Source organism: Miniopterus natalensis, chromosome 19, assembly GCF_054644295.1.
Source record: "Miniopterus natalensis isolate mMinNat1 chromosome 19, mMinNat1.hap1, whole genome shotgun sequence".
Classification (NCBI taxonomy): domain Eukaryota; kingdom Metazoa; phylum Chordata; class Mammalia; order Chiroptera; family Miniopteridae; genus Miniopterus; species Miniopterus natalensis.
In genome coordinates this window covers 34320903-34338959 of record NC_142099.1, presented here as the reverse complement: position 1 = coordinate 34338959, position 18057 = coordinate 34320903, and the positions used below count along the sequence as shown (strand labels likewise).

At 38.9% G+C, this 18057-nt stretch overlaps 1 protein-coding gene across 1 annotated transcript in view; it reads right to left on the bottom strand.

Moving 5' to 3' along the window:
* The window catches only part of SPTA1 (spectrin alpha, erythrocytic 1), a 76965-nt gene extending 62216 nt beyond the window's left edge, over positions 1 to 14749 (bottom strand). Inside the window, exons 1-11 of the mRNA XM_087827846.1 lie at positions 14601 to 14749; positions 13212 to 13451; positions 12001 to 12126; positions 10274 to 10414; positions 9310 to 9456; positions 7197 to 7330; positions 6520 to 6664; positions 3034 to 3188; positions 1947 to 2082; positions 1749 to 1850; positions 206 to 343 (exon numbers count right to left, since the gene is read on the bottom strand). Of these exons, the coding sequence (XP_087683972.1) occupies positions 206 to 343; positions 1749 to 1850; positions 1947 to 2082; positions 3034 to 3188; positions 6520 to 6664; positions 7197 to 7330; positions 9310 to 9456; positions 10274 to 10414; positions 12001 to 12126; positions 13212 to 13448 (1461 nt within the window). The 5' untranslated portion in view covers positions 13449 to 13451; positions 14601 to 14749. The remainder of the gene's footprint in view (positions 1 to 205; positions 344 to 1748; positions 1851 to 1946; positions 2083 to 3033; positions 3189 to 6519; positions 6665 to 7196; positions 7331 to 9309; positions 9457 to 10273; positions 10415 to 12000; positions 12127 to 13211; positions 13452 to 14600) is intronic.
* Positions 14750 to 18057: the final 3308 nt, after the last annotated feature.

Below are 18057 nucleotides of genomic sequence, written 5' to 3'. Positions count from 1 at the left end.
ACTTAGATATTTTTTACATACACTTGTCCATGAGGAAATAGTAAGAGCCTTATAGAAAGGGTCAATCTTTTCTTTGTGGTTCACTCGTCAGTTCCCAGGACAAGCTTAGGAGCACAGAAGTGGTTGTGATGGTGTTGACACTAGTCATGGTGGCAGGTAGGGGGTGAAAAATGGTTCTGAACACTTGCTCAACCCTTCCTGTTACCTCTTGTCTACTCATCCAACTGTCCACTTGCTCACTGTCACGGTAGAATAGATGCAAGTCCAAGCACTGCTCATACTGATGCTGACGCTTGTCCCACAGTTCCAGCAAGGCAGCCCAGTTGTTTGCAAGTTTTGTCATCTTTAGAAAGGAAAAGATAATGTATCAGGAAGGTACTTAATTAATTTAGCTCAGTCTACATTACTAAGCATCTAATAAATGCATTTTTTGAAGGATACAAAAATGAACAGGAAGTGGAATTTTCTTTTTAAGTTCCAACATCTAAGTGAATAAATGCAGCATAGGAAAAATGGGAAAAATGGGATAAATGCAGCATAGGAAAAATGAGATAAATACCATAAAGGAGGTACAGCACATTTAATATGTATAAATAACCAAGAAAAGATTAATTAATGCCATAAACAAATAATTACTCCAAATAATTGTTAGATTATACAAAGTGCTCCAGAGAAAAGTGAAATGCCTTAAAAAAGTGGACATTTGATGAATTTCAAGTTCATAGAGCACTTAAGTTATCAGACTGAGAACTTTGTATTCTATTCTGAAAGCAAATAAGAACCATTAAGAAAAGAAAAATGTCACATTATCAAGCCCATAGGAAAACCTGTATTTGCCCAAGTATCTATCCAAGAAATTACAGGTATTACTACAGCTGCCATGTTAATTCCACCAAAATGGCAGCATTTTCAGAATCCAAGGATAATAGGTAGGTTTTTAAGAACTTAGGGTACTATTGTTCCTTTGGCAGCAAATTGTTAATAATAAAATCCATATTATAATGTTTCCATAGAGTACTGGGGAAATTCAAATTATGATTATCTCAGCCTCATCCATCTCACACAGCCCTGGAGGCTGTGCTTAGAATCTAATGAAATGCAAAGAAGCCTACAAATATTATTTTAAGTATCATCCCCAAGAGTTCCTGTGACTCTGTGACTGGAGAAAAATCTCTCCCAGGGGACAGAGAATTTAGATGAGCCCCTGTGATCCAGGAGGTTAGGATGATGGCGGCAAACCTCTTTATTTAGTGAAATTCTGAATGTTTAAAGCTTTTCTTTCAATGTGAAATTGAAAAACAGAAAAAGGAGAATCAGTTTGATTTGAGATTGTATTGAGGAGAAAAGAAAAAGTACATGTGCCAGGCACCTTAGGGAACCCAAAGATAAATGAGGTGCAGTCCTCATTTATTTAGAGATGAGCATGGGAACATAATAAAACAGATTGTGTGTGACACGAAAAAATGATATGGAGGTTTCAAATTAGGTGGAACATAGGTTGATGAAATTAGATAGGTTGATGATATAAAGATTCAGAGGTAAGGAAGCACACATCTTGTCCTGAGGATTTCAAATTACTCAATTTAGCTAAAGCAATATGTGAAGGAAACAGTATGAAAGTTGGGTTCATATTACTAATATCTTTATATGACGTCTATCCTCTTCATTCAGAGATTATCATGTTATAATGAGACTAAGTGAGGGCTAAATATGCATCAAAATCTCACAAATTCTGGTAAACTAATCACCTTTTCCGAAATTTCACTGGAGGCTTCATGATTGACATCCAGCAGGGCTTGACCAGTCTCATCAGCAGATTGAAATCGGTCATCATAAGAATCAATTTCATGCTGTGGGCACAAGACAAAATGTCTTAAAATGCAGCAAGAAATTTATGGCATTCTTGGCACCCCTCTTTTCCTCCTATTGAGAACTTTTCTCTTTACCTTATGCTGTTGATGCCTGTCCAATAGGGCTTCCCCACCAGCCACATCTGTGGGCAGCTCATCAGCATTGATTAAAGCAGTCTTCTCCTTCATCCAGCCTGAGAGCTCATCATAGTCAGATAAGAAGCGTTGGTACCTGTGAGAGAGGTAAGGTTAAGGCCAAGAAGGAGAAACTGGATGTAAATTGACTTTGGATGAAGAGTTAGGGTTGGACTGAGCTAACGGTGCAACATGCTCCTTGCCCTAATTCTACCCCTCCCCTTTCCCTGATGTACTTTCTGTTCCTTTAGTAGTTCAAGTTGTAAGTCCTTTACTCCAGGTTGTATATTTCTTGGGCAGACAGGTCATTATGTGAAGAGGCACATAGGCATTACATCTCGAACATCACAAGGTCACACCTACACCAGAGGCACTTGAAGTAGAGTAAGGTACTCTTAAGGAGGCCAATCAATAAGCACATAATATAGAAATGAAAACAAGCACCCTGTGAGAAAGGGTGGCTAGAGTTAGGGTGAAGAGCCCTCATGTATCTTAGTGCACCCTTAACCCTATTAATAAAAACAAAAACCACTAAAACAATTTTAAAAAATTAAGTGCTCACCATTTAATTTTAAATCATAACATTAAGATGAACAGTGTTTTGTGGTGATTTCATGACTCACCATAAAATTAGCTACTGAAATAATACCCACTTTTTTGAAAAGCCAACCCACATTCAGGAAATAATTCTAGATTTGTTATTATTATGCTCATCAGATTGGAAATTTCTTTCAGTTCCTTAGTTAGGGCCAAGATTTTGACATTTCTTTAGCTGCTTTTCCAGCTTCATGGGCCACTTCACAGTATCTTACAACTAAACAGAGGAAGACAAAAATTCTTCAAGTGAGCAGAGGTGTCATGCTAAGTATTATATCAGCCTGCAAAAGGACTTCTCTTGGCAACTTAAAACTTCTTTTGTCTCTACTGAGTGGGCAGAAGTTTGGGTGCCTCATTGTTTTACCACTCTCACACATTTATTTCTGTTTTTAGTAGTACGCCTGGGTCCTGTAAAGACAAATAGAGTAATAGAACGGAGGGATTCTGCTACCAAAAAGAAGCCTGCAGCTTGTCGTATCTGCTGGTAGCCAAGGCGCGAATGTGCTCCCAGTTGGAGACCAAATCCTCTTTCATCTGCTGGATCTGAGGTGCATCTGCAGGATGGGAGAGCTTCAGCTTGTCAGCTTTGGCACACAGCTCCTTCACCTTTGGATGAAAAAGAAAGTTAGTGGGAGATCCAAGCGCTGAGTTTTCCTGGCAGAGTTTTATCAGGGTGATGCAACTAAACAATCATATAAATATTTATTTATTAATACACATTTATTGATATATTTATATTAATAGACTAATGTACTATATTAATAATTTACTAAGCACGATTTGTCTCTCATTTGCTAAGCACATCACATGCATTTCCTTGATTAATAGGCTTCCTTTAATAATACTATAAAGTACAAACTATTCCTAGTCCCCTTTAGGTGAAAACTGAGAGGTAAATATTTTATTTGCTCAAGATCACTCAGCTAGTAACTGTCAGAAACAAGGTTTAGACTTAAGTGTGTCCTTCACCGACCTGTATACTGTTTGCATAAGTATTTTTGTGGGAATCAGAAAGACATTTCTGCTCAAGAAGATAAGAAATTCCAGTAATGCCAGCTCATTTTGAGCACAATTCCTGAGCAGCAGGGTTACCAGGCAAAACTATGGATATGGGAGACTTTCCACATGTCACCATTAGTCCTTTATTAAACTTAACTAAAATCAGGTATTGTCTAGGACAGCGTTTTTCAACTAGTTTGCTGCAGGAATTTTTAAAACATACAATACCTGACTACTTAGAGGCACTGACCCCTTTTCCTTTGGATTGTCAAATAAAAAAATGACAACAGCGAACACAACAGCCCCATCTTGAACCATAAATTTATAGGTCATATAACAGAGTTGCATCTTATTGGTCACATTGCATAATAAGTTTGCATCTCATTGGTTAATTCTTGGTACCAGAAAACCTTAGATACAAGTATAGGCAACTGATTTTTTTAAAGTTACTAGGAGCAAAAAGGGTAGGTAATGACTATTACTACTACTATTACTATTATTATTGTAAATCAATAAAAATTATACCTATTTTTTGTCAGATCAGCAAAAATTATAACATATTTTTTGGTGTGCCACAGAATTTTAATAATTAGTTTATGTGTGCCATGAGATGAAAAAGGTTGAAAATCGCTGATCTAGGGTTTAGGATTTCATTATCATTATTCATAAAACATGGAATTTTGTTATTCATTATTAGAAGGGAAAAAAAAGACCAAAGACAAAAATGAGCAAGAATAAAAGAAGTGAAAAGATAGAACAGTTTTGGAAACTGGTGCCAGGGATAGAGCTAAGATTAAAGCACACCTAGTGGGGATCTTCCTGTGGCTGACTCTGCTATAGACACTGGGGAGTAAGGTTAAAGTTATGGTTATAGTCACAAGGGAAAGAAGTAAGGATGGGAATCATTCAAGAATATAGGTTTGCTTAAACCTCTTGTATGCCTATGTCTACTCCTGTAGGTGTTGGAGCTGAGGTTTTCCACCTTTCAGGAGAGAATCCAAAGGTGGGTTTAGTAACATGCTTCAAGTGACTCTGACTTTATTTTAAAAGGAGACAAAAAGAAACAGGATTCAGCTGCAACAAACAAAGTGTGGTGCCCGGCCGACTTGCCTCAGTGGTTGAGCATTGACCTAGGATCCCGGAGATCAAGGCTCAATTCCCAGTCAGGGTACATGCTCAGGTTTCAGGCTTGATCACCAGTGAGGGGTGTGCAGGAGGCAGCCGATCAATGATTCTCTCATCATTGATGTTTCTCTCTCTCTCTCTCTCTCTCTCTCTCTCCCTTTCCCTTCCTCTCTCTGAAATCAATAAAGATATACTTAAAAAAGAAAAAAAAAGAAAATGTGGTTAGATGAAAGGAAAGACTCTCTGACTACAGAGTACTGAGTGAAATTAAGAAATCATTATTGGACACACTTTGTTTTTTGTTGCTTAATAATGAAATATAATTAAAATTTTTATTTTATTTTATTTGTGTGGACTATGAAAAGCTATGGGTTGCTCTAAAAGAAATGGGTGTGCCTCAGTACTTGATTGTCCTGATGCATAACCTGTACTGTGGACAGAAGCCACTGTCAGGACAGAATATGAAAAGACAGATGGTTTCCTTATAGGCAAAGATGTCAGATGAGGGTGCATTTTCTCTCCTTATTTGTTTAACCTGTGAGCAGAAGGTATCATATAAAAAACTGGGCTAGATACAGAGTAAGTAAGAATGAAAATTGGTGGAATATCAATAAGTTAAGATACGCAGATGATATAACCTAATTGGCTGAAAGAAGCAATGACTTGAAACAACTTCTGCTGAAAGTGGAAGAAGAAAGTGTCAAAGTGTGTGTGGATTGAAGGCGACAAAAATCGTGACTACAGAAAAAATACACAACTTTAACATAGACAATAAAGACATTGAGATTGTTAAAGGTTTTGCCTACCTTGGTCCAGTTCATCAATTCAAATAGAGATTGCAACCGAGAAATTAAGAGAAGGCTGTAACTCAGAAGGGCAGCAATGGGAAAATTAGGGAAGATTACCAAGAACAAAAATCTGTCATTAGAGACCAAGGTTAAGATCATCCACACACCCCATATTCCCAATTACTATGTACAGACATGAAAGCTGGACACTGAAGAAGGCTGATAAAGGGAAAAAATGGTTCATTTAAAATGTGATATTAAAGGAGAGTTCTACAGATAGCCTGGGATGCTAGAAAGATGAATAAGTGGGCAAATTAAGCCTGAAACATTGCTGGACAAAAATGACAAAACTAAATATGTCCTACTTTGGACACATCATTAGAAGGCAGAATTCTTTGGAAAATACAATTATGCTGGGAAAATGGAAGGTAGCAGGAAAAGAGGGAGATCAAATATAAGATTGCCCTGCCAGGCATGGCCCAGCAGTTGAGCACTGACCTAGGATCCAGGAGATCGAGGTTTGATTCCTGGTCAGGACACATGCCCAGGGTGCCGGCTCGATCCCCAGGAGGGGATGTGCAGGAGGCAGCCGATCAACGACTCTCTCATCACTGATGTTTCCCTCTCTCTCCCTCTCCTTTCCTCTCTCTGAAATCAATAAAGATATATTTTTAAAAATTGACTCCATAAAAAAAAGCCATATATATGAGTCTACATTAGCTGAGCAGGGCTATTGAGCACAAGAAATTGTGGACATCACTCATTCATGGGGTCTCCAGGAGTCAGAGTCAACTCAATGGCACATAATACATATCACACACACATATACACACATATACGTTTTAAAGATAAAGGACATCCAATATTCAAATACAAGTTATGAAAGAGAAAAAGCAAGTATGTTCAAGGACCACAGAATTTCTACTTCATTGAAATAGTAAATTTACTGTGTTCTCTGGAGGCAAGATGATCTTTAAATACCGCTTCTACCTCCTGGGATCAGCCCTTCTCCCATAACGGCTTACCTTGTCATTCATGACCGCAAGGTTCCGCTCCAGCGTCTTGTGACTGTGAAACAGCGCCTCCGAGCTAACAAGGTCTTTGCCATAGTCCTCAGAGGAGAGCTGAGGCTCCTTCTCCTTGATCCACTGGATGGCTTCAGTCACGTCCCTGTCAGACATCTGTATGAGCTCCAGCGAAAGAAGAGAGCAGGCATTCCAGAGCAAACAGCACACAGCAAGCTCCAGCTAGTTTACCCAGTTAGAAATTACTCTATCTTCCTACACAGTAGCAAAAGGTAATGTAAAGAGTTCTTGCTTTTAATGGTTTCCATTGAGATGTACAGACCTGCTTGTTCCGACCATGGAGCCTCCAGATATACTTCTCATCCCTGGGTCAACGTTTCATGAATGTCTTTCCTCTTCACAGCTCCCTCTTCCACCCCCACCCAATTCTTAACCTGCTTTCCTTGCCTCTCTGGAGCTTCCATCACTAATTCCTGGTGCTGTTTTCATTGCGTTGGGCTCCAGCCACCACAAACTTGGCTAGAGAGTGGGTTATAGTTTTTTTTAAACTAGTTTCTCCCTCACTGTCTTAAAGGCAATCCATGATTTCCTTTGAGGTACTGGCCACTAATTGCTAACAGCAGACAGAACATGGTGCTACTGCAGAGTTTCCAAAAATGCAGTGCCTACACTCATACCTTTTGAATCTCTGGAGGTCTGCAGCACTGGACAGTGTTTTTCGTCGCTGGAGAGCCAGGCCATGGAGACGCTCCCAGGCAGCATTCACCTCATCTTGCTTTAACTTAATCAAAGGCAGCTCTGGGTGGCTCTCCTTTGAGAGGAAACAAATGCTGGAGTTATGCAAAGGTGAAAGGATTCCATCGTTCGAACACTTCTTATGTCACACTGGTTCATGCTTTGTTAGAAGTGAAGAAAGACCACATAGCCAGATACTGAAATTCACTTTGTCCATGCTCCCTAGCTCTAACCTGATCTACGTTACAAAATCTAGAAACCAACCTGCCAGATATTGTATGTTTTGCTCCCTGCACTGGTCTAGCCTAACATAGATTGCCCAATCACAAAGTTATTTTCAGAGCTCTACCTTGTTGATGCCTGCTACATCCCCTGAAAATCATGGAAACAAAGAAAAAGAAGAAAAAATTCCCTTCATGAAGTATGACTTAATTTTTCAAAACTAATACTGGAGTAACATCCTTGAAAATCAAATGAGAACAATTTTCCTCTACCCAGAATTATACACAAATTCATACACATTTAATTTTGCTGAAAATTTCATACATCTGCCACTATCTGAAGCAACGAGATTTATGAATACTACATTAATCAAGCAGCATTACCCTATTTTGATCTTGGAAATTTTGAGTAGTTCCTCTATGGCCATCTCCCTAGTCCTCTTGTCCCTGTTTCTTCCCATTTCCATTTTCATTCCAAAGCCTCTCCAGACAGAATTTTCTATATTATTTTTGAGTGTCTGACCCTTTTTACTGTAGCTGTGTGAGCCCCACTTCAGAAGAGCAGGGGATAAACTATGTATTGGATTAATCCTCATTATGGTAGACTAGAAAAAGTAGCCATGTTACTTTGTCATGAGATTCTCCTTTGAGGAGACAGACTCTGTTTCCTCATTCATGGGATATGGGTTGGCCTGTGACTTGCTTACGAATAGAATGTGGCAGAAACGATATTCTATTAACTTTAGCACTTAGGCCTCAAGAGGCCTTTCAGCTTCTGTTCTCACCTTGTTGGAACACTGACACACAAAAAAGCAGGGGCTACTGAAACATGAGACCATATGGGGGAAGCTTTCTTTATCTTTGCCAAGACCCCAGACATGGGACCTTCCACTTTAACTGAACCACCAAATAACAGTGGCAACTTAAAAACACCAGGTGAGATCTGGAGAACTGCCGAGCTGAAAGGCTCAATCATTGAATCGTGAATCAGTGAATCTGACTAAGTCAGGGGAAAAAATAAGATGCTTGTTGTTTTAAGTTTTGTTGCAGCACTAGGTAAAAATTTCTAAAACAAGAGAAAGATGGTGAACAGAGTAAATTTAGGAACTGTTGGAAATGTAGCCTGGGGAAAAAATTGAGAAACAGGTTATTTTTCTTACTCCAGTATTTATTCATCCTGAAATCTTGGTTCTATTAACTCAAAAAAGTAATTCCCATTATAAAACTGTAGTGATAATAAAACCAGAAATGGAAAAGCATAGGAGCCAACTGTTGAAGTCTCTACTTTTTTATGTACATATAAAATCAGACTGTTTTCCCAGTTTTCTTGTATATAATAGGGTTATTTATTCACATACTGAGTATTTGCTCACATATTGAAAACTTATTTAAGCATTTTCTTAAGTAACTAAAGTTAAATCTTCCTCCTTTCCCTCTGTCTCCACATACAAATTATCTATAATGATATCATATGTACTATGATAGCCACCATTATTTAATATTCTTTGCTACTTTATTCTGATTCTTCTTTATGAAGAAAGAATGCTACATAAACATGAGTAATTAGTGTACTGCACAGTGCAGAAGTTACCTCATTGTATATTTAATTTCTATATGTGCACTCACTCACTCACTCACACCTCCATTTCCACGGACTAGCAAAGGAGGATCCAGAGAGGAGAAGAAACAGATATGGGCATGTTACTCCAGGGACATGCATCTCTATTTTCTCACAATGTCCTATATACCCCATGCCCTGCCTATTAATGGCTGGAAGACCTTCCTAAAGGCCAGGGCCCTATTTCTGGGTGGACCCTTTTGCTCTCTGCCTCACCTCAGCACACGCATTAGCATATTGGTTCACTCCATCCACTCTCCCCTTTCGAGCTGCCAGGTCCACTTGGAACTCCTCAAACTTCTTATGCAGAACCTCTGTGCGTTCCCAGTCTTCGCCCAGTTCTACTGATGTCACTATCGCCTCCTGTAGACACAGAAAAACCTTTTGAATCACCAGCAAAATTTAGGAATTCCTTTAGATAAAATGCCTCAAATCCCTGCCTGCCTTCCTTGGATAATTCAGAAGGAGATATAGGTGGAACCTGGGAGAACCATTTCTAGAAAGAGCCAGAAGCAGAAGTATATTTCCCAAGGTGGCACCTTGGCGCAGGGGGCAGTGCTCTTTGGGGTAATACTTTAGAGCAATCGGGGGTATTGCTGCCCAGAGCCTGTGGAAGCACCCTTTATGCTTTGAAATGTAAAATGTCAATTTGGAACATAAAAATAAATTAATCCCGTTTATATTCAACTCAACATACTGAATATGTACAAAGTCATTGTGCTAAGAATTTGCTTGTATAAATCTTCAGTCCTAACTATAGATTAATCTTTAAGTATTTAGAAAAAAAGAAACCTTTATAGTTATAGGCACTGAGAGACATGGGACTAGGGAAACGGTCAGCAATACTGTCAGCCTGGACCTAACGTACGAGTGAAAATCTAGAAGGAGTGAAATATCATCGAAGGTAGAAGAGGGACAATCCTAGATTATCTCCCAGTGCACAGTTTTTGTGCAAATCTCATCTTCTTCATATTCAGAGTCATAATTTAGATTTACCCTCTCCCTTACAATGTTAACAATCTCCAGAACATGGTTAAATCTTGCTAAAATTTCTCCTTTCAAGGAACAAAGTCCTGGAACAAATACCCTGCCTTTTTGAGTAATAGCTTATATTGAATTGCTTTGGGTGTTTGGGATAGAGGGGTGGTAAGTCCTAAATGCGTGCTGTTTAGTCTTATACCTTGTCTCTAATCCACTCCAAGATGTCTTCACACTCCTGTAAGTACTGCTGGAACTTCAGGGCCCGCAGGAGGAAGGTGCCCTTCTCCTGAGTCAGCTCTATCAGCAGGTCCCACAGGCGGCGCAGTTCCTCCAGATGGGCCTTTGGGGAAGAGAGGCACAGAGGCGTGGAGTAGGTGCAGATTCAGGGACTTGGGCAGAGAGGGAGTGAGGTAAAAATGTCCCCTCCTATTCACTTGTGCATTAATTGTCCAACAAATATTTTAAAAATAGGATATGTGTGGGAATAGCTATTAAACTAAGTCATATATTATCTTCCATAAGACAAAAATTTGTAGAAATGCTTTGGAGTTTTAGACAATAAAGTGGTTACAAACACTAAGACAGGATAGAGAAAGATTTATGGAAGAGTGCTCACTTGAACTGGACCAAGAAACAGAATTTTGACAGAGAGATAATAGGCAGAAGGTGTTCTAAGCAGTGGCAAAGTCACAGAAGAAACTTAACATGAACTGTTCGCCAGAAAAGATCAGAACTACAATTATGCTGGCTTACAAAAAATAAAATCACTGGCACCAAAGCCATGAGAATTTTGAGAATAGTTGAGGGCTTGGATGCCAAGTTAGCTTGAAGATTATGTAATTAATATCTTGTAAAATTGAGGTTATCATTTATGTCATGTCTTCAAGAATCTTGTATCTTACAACTACTCTACTGTTCGAGGTAGTATGTAAACCACATTTCTCTCTAAATCCAGCATAAATGTGAAGCTGTTTTAAACATTGCTCAGATATTTTAATTAATGTAGGAACTTGGTGGCACACAAAACTGTGAATAGTACAAAAATAATTTTTATTTTATATCAGTAAATAACCTCTGAAAATTTGTTACAGATTCTTCTTTCTAATAAGGTTATACTCCGGTTAAATTCTGTATTCCCAGACTAAATTTTGTTGATAGTTAATGTGGTAGAATTTGCTAGATATGGGAAGATGAGCTCCAATTTTTAAATATGTGATAGAAATGTTTTAACACTTAAAAAAATACATAAACAGTACAAAATCCATTTGTGCACAAAAGACCCTGAATCAACTACATCAAGGAAAACATGTTGGAACAGTAGGTGGATGAAATTAGGAAAGAGCTGATACATTAACAGTGGGTTCCAAGGTGGTGGTGATCTTTAGTGTGCAGTGTTCGAGGAGAATTTTCTGAGGAAAAGAGTTTGTAGAAGTTTTTCAAAAGGGGGTTTGGAGGTCTACGGTACTGATCGTGCCATGTAGGCTGTGAGGAGGAGGAGGTATACCAGACAAAGGGAGAAGATTTCAGGAAAGATTCAAATGGACAGCATCCCTTGTTTGAAAAGTTTAAGGGTCAAGGACTCTGAGGTCTGAAGAAATAATTGGGATATTTGGGAAAGCCCGTTCATCTGGGAAATGTGGAGCCAGATTAAAGTGGGCTTGATCTCAAGAGAATTATTCTGAAGTGGCATAAGGAAGAATGTGACGCCATCAGCGACAGCTTTTATATCATAGCTCTTCTCCCCACTCCAAGGAACACAGGACATCCTATAATTTTTATTACCGTAGCCCCAGTAGAAGATAAGAGACAGAAGCCCTAATTCCAAGCCAGCTATAGAAAAGATTATATTTCATATAATCAATTAAAGCCGTGATAAAATAGTCAACAATTAGAAACTTATCTTTGAGAGCCTTGCCATATATTTACCTTGGTGTCCTCATGGGCAAAATGCCCCTCAGCAAATCGGACTTGCCTGATTTCTTCCAGCTCAGGAATGACCCTGGATTTTGCTTGCACCTCTGCCTCGAAGGATTCATGCTTCTGATATTTCCCCTGAAGTTTAGAAATCAAAGTTCATAGTTACTGAAGCCTCGTCTCCCTGGACCATAAAGGGGTCCTTTTGTTCCTCTTCTTACTTTTAGTGAGAACTACTTGCTTGTTGCCCAACCTGGGTTAGGTGGTAGCCTATGACCACAGCTGGAGCCGTCACATCCTAAAAGAAATGGCCCCTCCAGGCAGAGCCACTGCACACGGGTTTCCAAGGCTCAAAGCCAGTGACCCCAGAGAAAGACTTTTACTTGTCCCCACTGCCTTTGGGAAATTTCCAGCAAATATCTTACTATTTTAAAGTCTCAATTGTCTTCTGGGGAAATGAAAGAATGTAACACAGTTTTTCCCCTTCAGAAAAAAGAAATCCCTTTTCAGAAAAGAAAAACCAAGTGCAGTAGAGACAATGAGGAAGATGATTGTTACGATAATGCCTTTTTCTTAAATTAAGTTTTCACATGCCAGATTATGGTATTGTTGCCATATGTAAATTAATTCATTTAATTTATAAGTTAAGTGATTTATGATAATGATCGGCCCTTTTAGGCATGTAACTCTTTCTTCTGATCATGACTATGCCACATGCTATAATACAAGTAAGGGAGGGAACTTCTCTAAACTTCTCCTGGGACGTCTCATGCGTGCAAGCGGCATGACTAGCCATTTGCAGAAAACCCAGGAAAACTCTGGTTAACTCATGTCTTTCTGAGGAGACTGGAAATCAGCTGTTTCAGAAGAGTTGATGTCTCTTCACCTCAATTCCATCCTTAATGTTGCAACATATTAAAATCACATGAATAAGTTCCTTAAACTCTCAGTTACTGTTTTGCCCATAGTTTAACATCAGATTAATATTCATTAGAGTCATGGAATGTCATCTAGAAGGGCACTTCTTTTTAAATAAGACGCCGAGGCTTAAGAAGTTGAAGGTAAGGGCTACTTACAGGCAAAATTACTGTCCCTAACAGATAGTCTAATCTTTCTATTACATGCTCCTCCTACAGTTAACCAAACATAAACTTATTACAAGAATATTTCCTTTTCTAGAGATCTTGTGGTCTGTTCTGGGGAAGGTAGTGGAACTGAGCGACCTGTATGTTAGTTGGATCTTCATAGCTCTTATCTCTTGCAATCTTGAGTTTCTCTAAGATCCACTTCTCCAGGTCATCTGCATCCCGTCTGAAAACCTGGTAATGATAGGACTCTTCAAGCTTCTGGCTCCTCTCCGCAACCAGCTCCTTGAACCTCTCATACCGCGTCAACACCTCCTGACGCCTCTGCTGGATCTCTTCTGCTGTTTCTAGCACCTTTGGCCCGCCGCTTTCCATGGCCTGCAAGTTAAAAAAGCTCTATCTGTTGCTGGTTCTCAGGTTTCTAGTATGCTGTCACTTTTATGTGCCCCAAGGCTTTTACTCATGTTGGACTTACATTCTGGTATCTTTAAGCCTGTAAAAAGCCTGCTGTTAGAAGGGCTGCAATACATTTATATAATTTTAACCACATTTAGCTAAAACCAAGTGAATAACCCTTGGTCAGCAAGAACACTTTCCTGACTTTTCACATAAACTTGTGCCAACATTTATTGAGTTCTAGAAATAGAATTAAGTTGGGCTAATAATACAAATTATGTTTAAATTAGCAAAATCACAGTTTCAGATGTATAAAAATGTAATTTTATTGCTTTCAAAGGCTAATAAAGTTGACAAGTACTAATCATTCTGAACTCAGTTTAATGAGTGATTAAAAAATGGCTTGTAACTAACTTTATTAAAGATATACACAAAAGTTTTAAAATGTTTTCTTCTTTAAAAAAGGTAGCTCATATGTTCTTTACTCTTTTTATTTGCTTAATTCACAAGCACTACAAATCACAAGTTTAGCCCTTCTTCCAAGTATTAGTATCTTCATAATTAGCTTTTGAAATCTAAAACATTGTACTCTCAAGCAACATAAAATATTTCCTTCTTATAGTGAAATTTGCTAATTTAAGCAATATAACTAATTTGTGGCAATATCCTGTAAAATCTCCATAGAGTCCATCTTCATTCATCTAGATAAGGGCACCGTTTCCCCCGACTTATCTCAGCCAGAATATTCAATATCAAGTTCAAAATTCAGCCTCTTTCTTTCTAAATTTAATTACTGCCCTGTGGATGGCCTTTACTAGTTTGGCTAGAGAATTAAATCATTTTATGGAAACTCAAATCAGTATTGTGTATTATTTTGTTCCAGGTTACTTAGTTGTTACCTATGTAAACAGGTCAGGCTGGATTTTAGTGCTGTATAGCCAGCCACAAGTTTAAGGTAATTGTTTAAAGTGAGACATTCACAAAAAAGAAAATTAGAATTTAACTTCTCTACTTCATAAGAGTCAAGAACAATTCTTAATTCTCCTGTCAAAGATAGTACAGCAGTTTCAAAGGAGATGGCTTTTGTAATTATACTGGGACCAATTGCACCATAAAGGATTCTGTACTCACGGTTTCCTTTGGGAAGTGTTCTAGTTTCCTAAAGGTCTAGAACCTGGGAAGATAAAATGTATCCAAAAGAGAGAGAGAAGGAGGGAGAGAGAGAAAGACGAGCAATTCACAGGGAATTGTCTAGTCTAATTCAGATAGTGACTAGAGAAACGTTACATATGTGGCAGAGAAAAAAAAAAAAAAGCCTCTTACTTGGGCTCAGAATCCCGCCAGCTACAACCTACTTTATCTTCAGCAGACAGATTCAGCTTGAAGCAGCTGTAAACTTTTACAGATGCTGAGTGACTCAGCAGTTTGGGGGGGGGGAAGGGGACAGTAGGACCTCATAAAAAGCAAAAGCAAGGGTTTTAGATGAAAAATTAGAAAAAAAGTTATAGATGTAAGATCAAGAGGCTGTGTTAAGATCGTGTTTTGTTTCTTTAATTAATTTCAGAACTTTATGTCTGAGAATCATAAATTAGGAAGTAATTTCATGTTGTTCATGCTTCAGACTCTGTGCAGAATTACAAGAACTCAGGGCACGTGTAGGTTCTTGTTCCAGCCTGGCCCTAGGAAACACAGCTCAGTAATGTCATCCAGACCCCACTGCCGATTTTTAACAGCCTGGAATTCAACAAGATACCAAATTCTTTCTGTAGAACCATTGCCTAAATAGAGAGGAAAATTTATTACTGGCCTCACAGACTAGGTTTTAGAGATCTGATTTAGCTCCAAAGGAAGTAGGACATGTATGTTTATTTGTACTTCATGAAGCAAAATTTAAGGTACCTCACTTGACAAACTAATGAAGTCACAAAGCATTTGAAAATGGGACTGAGATCTAAAATGTGAGATGAAAGTCATCCTATTTTATATATATTTTTAGTTTAAATGCATTTTATTTTATTATTTTTAATGGAGAGGAAAGGAATTGGGCATTCTTTTTCAAAGGCATAGTTCTTTTAGGCAACTTTACAAACATAAAACAAACCAAAGGGAAATAGGTGTTGACAGTGGAAACAGGGCTCTTTCACAGTCACAGGAAAGCTTTCTGGGAGACCCAGGCATGAGAGGATGTGATGGTTTATTGCAAAAGCTGGAGCAAACACCAAGGACTGTCCTGCTCTGGTGTCTCATTTTCATCCATCCAGCCATGGAACATGCTCAGCCTTGTTTTTATCAAGCCCAGAAATAAGGCTAATGTCCAGAGGTTCTGTGCCATTTGTTCAGCCCACGCGTGTCCCCATTCTGTAAGCTTAGCCTGTGCTCCCAGCTGTGCTCTGCAGGTGCTGTGCCCAGGTCCATGCCTGGAGTCCATGCGGCTGCTGGCTGCTATGGAGAGACAACCTGAGGGCCAACAGGGGGAGCACATGTTGGGGGTGGATAGACAGAGGGAGAGTTTCATTAAACTTGGGTTATGTTATCTCAGGCTTGGGAAGGACCAGTTGTTTTTTCAAACTAACTCATCAACTTCCCAATCTTTTGTGGGCTTTGCTGGTTCCTCCCCTTAACCAATCCATTCCCCAGATCTTCCAAGGTTCTGTGTCCTTTATCCAATCCAATCCTTTTCCCAGCCTAGACAGACCGGCCTTTATGGTCAGCATCTTGGCTTCTACTGTGCAGGCGTTATAGTAGAAGCACCTCCCCCAATGCCATCTTGGCTTCTAGTGGGCATGCTCCTGGCAGAAGAATTTCTCTTGCTATTTTTATTCCTTCCCCCCATAGTCTAAGCCAATGGACCGGTTATACCCTGGGAAGATTGAAAAGAGGTCCTTCCCCCTACACAGGGTACTGGGGGGGGGGGGTATTCATCCCCTTGTCAGGCAATGCTGTGATCCCCTGGGGTACCTATGAAAGCTGCAACTTCCTAGCAAAGTAGGCTTATACTATCTAGTTGCTTATGCTTAATAATGTCTCTTTGCTCCCTTTCTTTATTAATATCTAGCTACCTATGTTAACAGTGGCATTATCCATGTCAAAAGTCATTACAGTATAAACCCAATTTGAATAATCTAACTTTCATGATCTACTAGATTGAATCAAGTTTCTACATTTCCGATTTTCCCTGTTCCTGGATAATGTCACACAAAGAAACAGAGAGAGCTTTAAATTCTCTTCTTAAAAGTCTAGCACTACTTTACTTTTCCATATACTTTTGTTATATTCAAAGCAAATTTGAGTACTAAAGGCAGGGGCATAAATCTTAAAAAACGTATTATATCACAGGCACCAAGAAAACTCTAACTGGAGCTGGAGTGGAGAGGTAACATTTAAAAAATTTTTTTTTATTTTTAATTTTTTAAAATTTTTGTTTAAAATATTACAGATGTCCCTTTTTCTCCCTAATGAAACATTCCACTCTGTCCCACCGGCCTCCCCAGTCCCTCTGCCCACCATTGTATGTGTCCTTGGGTGGTGCATATATGCATATAAATTATTTGGTTACTCTCTCCCCCTCTATCCACCCGCCCTACTCCATTTCTCTGAGATTTGTCAGTCTGATCCATTCATCCATGTCATTGAATCTATTCTGTTCATAAAGTTATTAAGTTCGTTAGATTCCACATATAAGTGAGATCATGTGATGTTTGTCTTTCTCTGCCTGGCTTATTTCACTTAGCATAATACTCTCCAGGTTCATCCATACTGTCCCAAACGGTATGAGATCCTTCTTTACAGCTGCATAGTATTTCATGGTGTGAATGTCCACAGCTTTTTTATCTACTCATCTACCGATAGGCACTTGGGCTGTTTCCAGATCTTAGCTATTGTAAATAATGCTGCTATGAACATAGGGGTGGATATATTCTTTCTGATTGGTGTTTTGTGATTCTTAGGGTATATTCCCAGAAGTGGGATCAATGGGTCAAAAGGCAGCTCAATTTTTAATATTTTGAGGAACCTCCATACTGTTTTCTATAGTGTCTGCACCAGTCTGCATTCCCACCAGCAGTGTACTAGGGTTACCCTTTCTCCACACCCTCACCAGCACATGTCGTTTGTTGATTTGTTGATGGTAGCCATTCTCACAGGTGTGAAGTGATACCTCATTGTGCTTTTAATTTGCATCTCTCCGATGATTAGTGACGTTGAGCATTTTCTCATAAGTCTCTTGACCATCTCTATGTCCTCTTTGGAGAAGTGTCTATTTAAGTCCTTTGCCCATTTCTTAATTGGGTTGTTTGTCTCCCTCTTGCTGAGTAATATGAGTTCTCTGTACACTTCAGAAATTAACCCCTTATCAGATACATCCTTGGTAAATATGTTTTCCCAGACCATGGGGTTCCTTTGTATTTTGAGGCTTTTTTTTTTTTTTTCTGTGCAGAAGCTTTTTAGTTTGATGTAGTCCCATATGTTTATTTTTTCTTTTGTTTCTCTTGCCCTAGGAGATGTATAAGTGAAAATTCCTCTACGAGGGACGTCTGTGACTTTACTGCCTATGTTTTCTTCCAGGATTTTTATAGTTTCATTACTTACA